At 43.6% G+C, this 8,934-nt stretch overlaps 1 protein-coding gene across 1 annotated transcript; it reads right to left on the bottom strand.

Moving 5' to 3' along the window:
• Nucleotides 1–5,052: 5,052 nt before the first annotated feature.
• LOC132593105 (olfactory receptor 6B1-like) lies at nucleotides 5,053–8,794 on the bottom strand. Its single transcript, XM_060282117.1, has 2 exons — nucleotides 7,862–8,794; nucleotides 5,053–5,148 (listed from the first exon to the last, which is right to left on the bottom strand). The coding sequence occupies exons 1-2, from the start codon at nucleotides 8,792–8,794 to the stop codon at nucleotides 5,053–5,055; spliced, it is 1,029 nt and encodes a 342-aa protein (XP_060138100.1).
• Nucleotides 8,795–8,934: the final 140 nt, after the last annotated feature.

Here is an 8,934-nt window from a genome sequence, read left to right as displayed (position 1 = left end):
TCCCCCGGGCCTAGTCGGGGCCTGGGGGCCTGGCAGGGGTCTACATAAAACAAAGGCCGTGCTGCGGCCTGCGATCCATGCACTTGCCCCCCCCAGGTCTAGTGGGGGCTTGGCAGCCTGGCAGGGGCCTACATAAAACAAAGTCTGTGCTGTGACCTACGATCCGGGTGCTCGTCCTCTCCCCCCCCCCGGGCCTAGTGGGGGCCTAACAGCCTGGCAGGGGCCTAGGGGTCTGGTAATGGCCACCTTGGTGGTTTCAGTTGTTTGGTTGATGATGTCATTATTTTGGTTTGTTGTGTGGTGTAGGAATTCCACTTGAGGGCGCTGTTTTACTTGGTGGAAAAGCAGGTTTCTACCTGCGCAAGTGTGAGATTTGAGGGATTTTTTTTCTGCAAACACTTGGGGAGTGGCATGGATCGTTGTGTCCAAATTTCAGGACGATTGGTCAAGCGGTTAGGGAGAAAGGTGGAGCCCACACTTTCACAATTTTTACATTTTTATATATATATATAAACAGCAGAATGTATCATTTGAAGGAGGTGTTCTACTTGCGGAAATCTGCTGAATAGAGATTTATTAGGCCAAAGTGGGCCCACACCTGCAAAGTCACACATACAGTCAAGCTGAAAGCATAGTTCTGACTTGCCATGGACCTGACACAATTCAGAAGAACCAACATAAAAATATGTGTGAAAATAAGTACAAAACAAGTAAATTAACTAAAAAAAAATTCCACTCTGCAACAGAGCATGAAAATAGTAAGATCTATTGCTGAACCTATATAACAGTTTATGAATTGTTGTTAATTATTTCCACTATCTAATGGAGCACAGGAATTAAAGATCAATTTCTGGATCTATATAACGCCGCATTAATTGCTGTTAATTAAGCAAGTGTGTTCTCAAAAGATTTGGAACTGAAATGGAAATAGTGATTTCAACATAGGTTTTATCTGTATGTTTGAAAATGTTTTACTATATTTTTACAGGAAGAGAAACGTAATCCATGTGGTGGCCATAGCAAATTGGGGAAGAATTGGGTGGGAAAAATTGCAGTCAACTTCCACAATGCCGATTTCAGTTCCCTATTCCGTATACTATAGATTATTGGGTTCATAACTGGAGGCATCATGCAATAGAACATAGAAAGCACAAGATCCATGACTGATGGGGACCCAGATGATGGCTTTAGATAAGCAAATGAACCACTGGCAAAAAATAAGGATATTACAATAAGATGTGGCAAGCAAGTTGAGAAGGCTTTTTCCTTTCCCTGGGTAGAAGGAATTTTGAGAACTGCCCTGAAGATCTGAACATAAGAATAAACTATCAGAGCAACGTAAGTAATGGCTAGAGATATACCAACACAAACAACCCAAAATGCAATGAGATGTGAATCAGAACAAGCAATTTGGAATAACTGTGGGATTTCACAGAAGAACTGGTTGATTTCATTGCAACAGAACTCAAGTGTGAATGTGCTTCCAGTGTATGTTGTAGAATACAGAAGCCCACCAACCCATGCACAGATTGCCATTTGGATGCATCTCTTTCTATTCATGATAGTCTCATAGTGGAGTGGGCAGCAGATGGCAATGTAGCGGTCATATGCCATAATTCCAAGGATGAGCAAATGAGATCCAGTAAAAAGGATGAGGAAGAAAACCTGGCAGACACATCCATTGTATGAAATAGTCTTGGTGTTCATCAGGGAATTTGCCAAGGATTTGGGAACTGTGACAGATATTGAGCCAATGTCTTGGAATGCCAGATTGGCCAAAAAGAAGTACATAGGTTTGTGAAGTTGAGGACTGTAAGAAATGACTGTGATGATGAGAAGGTTTTCAATGAGAGCCAACAAATAAATAAGTAGAAAAGCAATGAAACGGAATGTCTCGATCTCCTGAGTATCAGAGAACCCATGCAAAATGAATTCTGTCAGTCCTGATGATTGGTTGAACATTGTGTGGGTATTTGGTACCTGCAAAGAGAAAACAAAGTCATGTTAGAAAGGAGAAGAGTAAACACTCTTTCATTAAACATTTGTTTGTTGCTCATCTTAAAATAAAAAGTATACACCTTTTAAAAAGTGAAATCTCTAAGTGGTTAGTATTACATATTATAAAAATATATAAAGATAAAACCTATAAAAAGTTATTTTTATATACAGATAAAAACAATTAAAGATTAAAACTCCTAGACAAAAAAAAACCCTACCTGTTTGGTTAGCCTTGATGAAAGAAAAATGTTTTCTGTGTTCAGACCCAGAGACCTCCCCACTAAATAAAAACACAGTTGACTCAATTTTTAGTTTTGGTTTTTGGCAGAATTTAGGCCACAACTTACATGGTTACATCAAAGTGAGTGGTTGCATAGGCTCTGGTTTGACTAGCTCCCTACACCATTGCAGGTAGCGCTGACCCAGGGCACCAGCATAGGACAGCCAAGGGTGAACACCTGAGGTGGTGAAGAGCCTGGGCATGGACTCTATCCACTCCCCCAGATGCTCCCCTGGACTCAGGCACAGGCCCAACGCCCTCTTGGGGGTTGACCAAACCAAGTTGAGTCCCTGGATTCCTTTAACGGAATACCCTTCACATAGGGATGGTGAGACCGTTCCCCCATCCCTATCACATGAACCAGTGCCTATCCGCAACCTTACAAGTTGTGACTATTTGCTACGTGGCAGGCAAAACCCAAATGGCAACAGCCAATCAGCCAAGTGGGGAAAATTCCTGCCGTGCCCCTGTCCCAACGATGGCATAGCAAGGTCAATAGCAAAAATACCCTAAATATAGGGAGAGGTGGGTGGATGTTCCATTTGCACTAGCAGAAAGAGAAGCGCTGGATCACATGCAAGGGATTAAACAGGTCCCTCGAACTATTTGGACTGCGCCCTATTGGCCAGATTTCACCCAGCAATGAGGGACCTAACAATCGGGTGCTGTGGCTATCCAATAGACCCACCCACAACCGGGAGGTCAGTCTCCAGGTCTCACCACAAACTCTTTTTAGGCAGGACACGATTTAGCCGACATCTAAAACAATCCAGCAATGGCCCCTGCCTAATGTTCATAAAGACCCTGGAAAAGACCCTGATGTTGGGAAAGATGGAGGGCACAAGGAGAAGGGTACGACAGAAGACGAGATGGCTGGACAGTGTTCTTGAAGCTACAAACATGAGTTTGACCAAACTGCAGGAGGCAGTGGAAGACAGGAGTGCCTGGCGTGCTATGGTCCATGGGGTCATGAAGAGTCAGACACAACTAAATGACTAAACAACATTGTTCATAGAGCGGGAGTTCAGAGCTTGAAATATAGGCTTAAAGCACTATTATATTACTTGAAACCATCATGAGTCTGATGGAGAGGCGAATTCAGGGGTCCCCAGACTACGGCCCCCGGGCCGGATGCGGCCCAATTAGCCTCCCAATCCGGCCCGCGGCGACCCCCGCCGCCCGCTGCCGCCGCCCGCTCTTATGGCGCGCGGCACGGCGGCGATCTTCAAAATCGGCAAAAAAATGCCGAAAATGCTATGTGCGCATGCGTATGGGCCTCTCCCGACCCAGAAGAGGTCATTTCCGATGCACTTCCGGGTCGGGGGAGGCCCATACACATGCGCACAAGCGATTTTCGGCGATTTTTTCCGACCGTGTGCGTGTGCGCACGGGCACGCACTCCCCCGCCCTCTGGCCCGCTGCGCGCGCACTCCCCTGCTCTCTGGCCTGCCGCGCGGTCGGCGCGGCGGGCACCGGCCCAAAGCCCGGTAAGTCTGGGGACCCCTGGGCTAATTGGATCAGGACTGAGGGTAGGAAGAGCTTCCTGCTGACAACCCTGTAGAGGGGCCCAGGGTGTTAGGGCAGACTGTATTTGGGGCTGAAGAGGCAGAGACGTCACCCTTATTTAGTATTATAGATGAGGAGTCAGATTCCAGGGAGAGTCCCAAATCAAGGCATCCTGGACCGGCTGTTTAGTAGTGGCTACACCACTGCCTCTCTCAATTGGAGAGGGACTATTCCTTCATGCAACAAAGTGTTGAACATGCTCCAAACCCAGGTAGTCAAATTTCTTCTGCTCAGTTTAATAAACCAAGAGGCTCAAGAGGCCATCCTTAGAGCTGAAAGCACCTTTTCCACATCACCAGACTGCATATACTGAATGAATGAATGAATGAATGAATGAATGAATGAATCTTTATTTGCATCAGCCATCATCCATAGCAACAAAACAACAATGTGATATACAAAGAAGAGAAATAAAAAGTCAGTGATATAAAACACACTTTAGGATCTTGAATCAGCAGTCAAATAGTGGACGTTATTCTGATTGCCCCAGCTAAAAACCTTGCAACCTTTGCTGTCATCTGGTCATCTTGATCTGCCAAGAGAAAGGACACTGTGGCAGTGGTTGGGCGACCCAGAATGGACAATAAAAGAGTGGTCATAATCTCATTCCTCAAGTCTTTATAAAGAGTGTGAGCCAGAAGGGCACGCACCACTGATTTGGTACTGCCATCTCCACAGGGACATAAGCGTTTTTCGTATGGAATCTGTTGGAATTGTCCCTCAAGTACAGCCGAGGGCAATACATTCAATCTTGCGAGGCTAAAAGCTCATCTATATTTTGGAATTGCTAGGTTATGGAGGTAGGGTGCCAGAGAGTCGAAATGGGAAGGTGGAAAATAGTCAGACCATGGGCAAAATTTCCTTATTGTTGCCAAGTTGTTCTGACCCTCCATATCATTTAGGCGCTGACAAATTAGACTGTTTGCTTTACTAATCTCACAAGCAATCTTCAAAGTAGCACTGTGGATGGGGCCCCTCCCTCAACTTGTGGCTAGTTAGAAGGACAAAGGCATAGTTGAGAGCAGAGAGTGAGCTAGACGCAAAGCAGCAAGCTGGGATACCAGAGAATCAGAGCAATGTTTGATGTCTATTTGAAACATAGGCTGTGGTTCCAGAGAACCTTTGTCCTCTTGAGGTGTTAATGTTGTGTGCCCCTCCATCGTAGGCTCAGGTTGAATATATTAATGGAGCCTGGACAGCTCAGATGGTTAGAGTGTGGTGCTGATAATGACAAGGTTGCAGTTTTGATCCCTATATGGGACAACTGCATAGTCCTGTATTGCAGCGGTTTGGACTGGATGATCCTCAGGGTCCCTTCCATCTCTACAATTCTATGATGTGTATAAATAAAACATGCATCATAAAGACGCCATAGTCTCCGCTGAGCCTCATTCAGAAAGAAACACAATCCCTGGGGAAGTGCTTGGAGCCCCTGGAAACTTGCACTGCTTGGAGATTGGGGTGGCATGCAACAATGCACACACACACACACACACACACACACACACACACACACGTTTCATTATCTGGATAGGCCAGTTCCTGGTTCAGTTTCCACAGGGACAGAAGAGAGACATAAATGCTCCTCAGTGGAGGCATGAAAGGATTAAATGAAACTAGTGAACACAAACCAGCACCCAAAGTTGGGGTGGCCACTGAAGGGGGAATAATGTGGAAAACAGTTCAAGGACTATTTAGGAAGCTCACTGAGCATGGAATGCTGACTGACTGTTGGAAAGAAACAGAGAAACTGAGGTGAGAGGGAATGGAAGGCAGCTGCTGCCTCCCTGAGCAGAAACCCTCCACAAGCCATCTTGCTGCAGGGCTTTCCTGCTGAATACAGTGCCAAAAACATTCAAACATTAGTCTCAAGACATTTCACTGAATCAGATTGTTTGTTCTAAAGTGTCTCAGGCTTCAATGAGTGTTTCCTGCAACAACCATTCAGTAGAGATGGTGTAAGTCAGGCATGTCCAACAGGTAGATCGTGATATACCGGTAGATCACTGGACGTCTGTGGTAGATCACTGGTAGATCATTGGCTCCCCCCAAAGAAGCTGAACAACTGTGGCTCCCCTTAAAAAAGCTCAACATTTTACCTTCTCCCTGAAAAAACTCAACAACTTTGACCCGAACCCCCCCCCCCATGGGCCTTCTTCCTTCCTAAAAAAAGCTCAACAACTAACTTTGACCTGAACCCCCCAAAAGAGGGTAGATCACTGCCAGTTTTTTATTCTGTGAGTAGATCGCATTCTCTTGGGAGTTGGTCACCCCTGGTCTAAGTTAACCAGTCTAACACTATGAAAGTGGCAACTATTCATTCTGTTTCTGCCACTGGAGCATTGATCTACTTTGGAGCAGCTGCGAGTGGGAGATCACATCTGAAATCATTCCTCCCAGAATGATGCAGTTAGAAAATTTGCAGCTCCACTAAGTGCCTTAAGGGGTGGAGCTCTTGATGTGGTAAATTTACCTCTAGGAGTGGTGCATCAGTCCTGGCTGGGGTGCTGGTTTTTTGGGGGGGGAGGGTGCATTTGCTCACACTGCTGAGTGGAGGCACGAAATTCTGACCTGAGAACCTGCTTGTTTGGTAGTACTGTCCTTTTCCACTGTCAGGGGTATGTGTGTGGAAAGCAGGCATCAATTCCCATCATAATCAAAGAGACCACAGTGGTCCCCATCATTCGATGCCTTTTTCCATGTCGTGGGTTTCCAGCATGCTCCAGCAAAAGGAATCTGCAGCTGCTACACACTCTTCAGTGCTCTGTGTGAAATGAGAGTGTGTGTGATGGAACATGCAAATTATTGAAAATATCGAAACAGATATCGGTAACATGTTAACTTCTCAGCACACCTGAACCTTAAAGGTTTGCCCAGAATTGCCCTCAGTATAATTAACTTGTGATAAATTGGTTTTTTATCAAGTTGATAGTCGATAAGCTACTTGAGAAGTAATCCATAAAAACTGACTTACCAAACTATTCATGGGCAGATCCTGGAGAATTTAATACGATTTTATGTGGTGGTGTTTGTTGTTGTTGTTGCTTTATGCCTGCTCATTCTCTGCTTTTTCTGATCTCCCAGTATGATTTGTCTATTCCTTGATTTATCACATCTTTAGCTCTCCATTACTGTTTGAGAGGTGATCTCTCTTACAGTTTTCCACACTAACTAATGTAATAAAGGAGATGAAGTAATTACTTTTATTTATATTCCGTTTCTCTATTCCCAGGGGTCTAATAAACTCAGAAGAAAATTATTGGGTGTATATGAGGAATGCATGTGTATTTTACTGCTTATGTGTAAAAGTGTTCTATAGAATACCAATTGATAAAAGTTTCAAGGAAGAATCACTACGTCACATGGGATTTCACCTGATATACAGTAGACTGAGTGGCAATACAGTATGTGGAGGTACATACATCACTTGATTCCTTTTTCATTCAGTTTTAAATATTTCCATTATAACACTAAGATCCTTAAAAAATATTTGCAATGTTATATACCAGAAACTTTAGATTGCCATCTATCATGTTCCTTGTTCTTTATTTTTTATTTCTCTTATCTTATTATCTTATTATCTTAGCATAATATCTATTGCTGATTCTTTTAATTTCAACTATTGCATGATACACTACACTAGGTTGCTGGAAAATGGCTTTGATTTTTTTTTATTAAAAAATGTTTGCTTCCACAATCTTTGAATAGAACAGGCCATTGGATATTTTGTATACAGAACCAGACAAAAAGAGACAAGACATATAGACAGATCTTGTGGAGGAAGAAGTAGCAGTGGGGATGAGTCTCCATGGCATTTTGCATTTGTTTTACGGTTGTAATTTTATTATTGATTTGTTGCTGTTTACCACCATCATTATTTTTTCTTAAGGTTCGCAGGATACAATTTTTTAAAACTTAAAAATAAATGACCAAGTGTAGCACAGCTCCAGAACCAACTTGATAGGAATTAGCGTATGAATTTGAAAACAGAATTTAATGAACTCTTATACAGTTAGCATATTTGTTGACTGCTCTCCTTAAGGCCTCCTTCACCTCTTTATTCCTCAGGCTGTATATAAGGGGATTAACCAGAGGTGTCAAGATGGTATAAAAGATAGAGAATACCTTATTGAGTGTTCTCAGTTGATTGTTGTCTTGTAAAAGATACACAGTGGTGAGAGAGCCATAGAAAATGGTCACCACAATGAGATGGGAAGAGCAAGTAGAGAAAGCCTTTTGCCTTCCTGTGGCGGATGGGATGCCAAGAATGGCAGTGATGATGTACACGTATGATGCTATAGTCAGAACGAATGGTGGCAGGGTAGAGATAGAAGTCAGAACAGCCGATACCAGTTTCACCCGACTTGCATCACTGCAGGCCAGGTTCATCATTGGAATGAAATCGCAAAAGAAATGCTCAATCACATTGTGGCCACAGAAGGTTACCTGTAGTATAAAACCTAACAATATTGTGTCTATGAGAAAACTGCCAATCCAAGACCCGGCTACCAGCTGGAGGCAAACCTTGAAATTCATAAGGACAGAATAATGCAAGGGGCGGCATATTGCTATGTAACGGTCATAAGACATTGCTGCCAAAAGATAGCACTCAGTTACTGCTAATAATACAAATGCCCATAATTGCACAATGCAGCCATTAACGGATACACCTGGGTTTTTGCTTAATAAACTGGTCAGCATTCTGGGGAGGATGGTTGAGCTATAGCAGGTCTCCAAGCAAGACAAGTTGCCCAGGAAGAAATACATGGGGGTGTGGAGGTGCTGATCAGTCACAACCAATGTGACAATGATCAGGTTCCCAGCCATAGTCATGATGTAGATAATTAGAAACAGTATGAAGAGAAGAATATGTAACTCCTGGAGCTCTCCAAAGCCACGAAGGACAAATTCTGTAATGATGGTTTCATTTCTCCTCTCCAATGTCAACATCCTTTTTAATCTGTCGAAGGGGAAGAAGAACAATTTGTGCAATCAATATTACTCTCCCCTCAAGTTATTCCAGTATTTGCCCCCATCTGAATTAAAGGGATCTTGCCCCGGATTCAAGTCTCCCAATAGTCCTATTCAGG

Source organism: Zootoca vivipara, chromosome 13 (genome assembly GCF_963506605.1).
Source record: "Zootoca vivipara chromosome 13, rZooViv1.1, whole genome shotgun sequence".
Classification (NCBI taxonomy): domain Eukaryota; kingdom Metazoa; phylum Chordata; class Lepidosauria; order Squamata; family Lacertidae; genus Zootoca; species Zootoca vivipara.
This window is presented reverse-complemented; position numbering and strand designations above follow the sequence as displayed.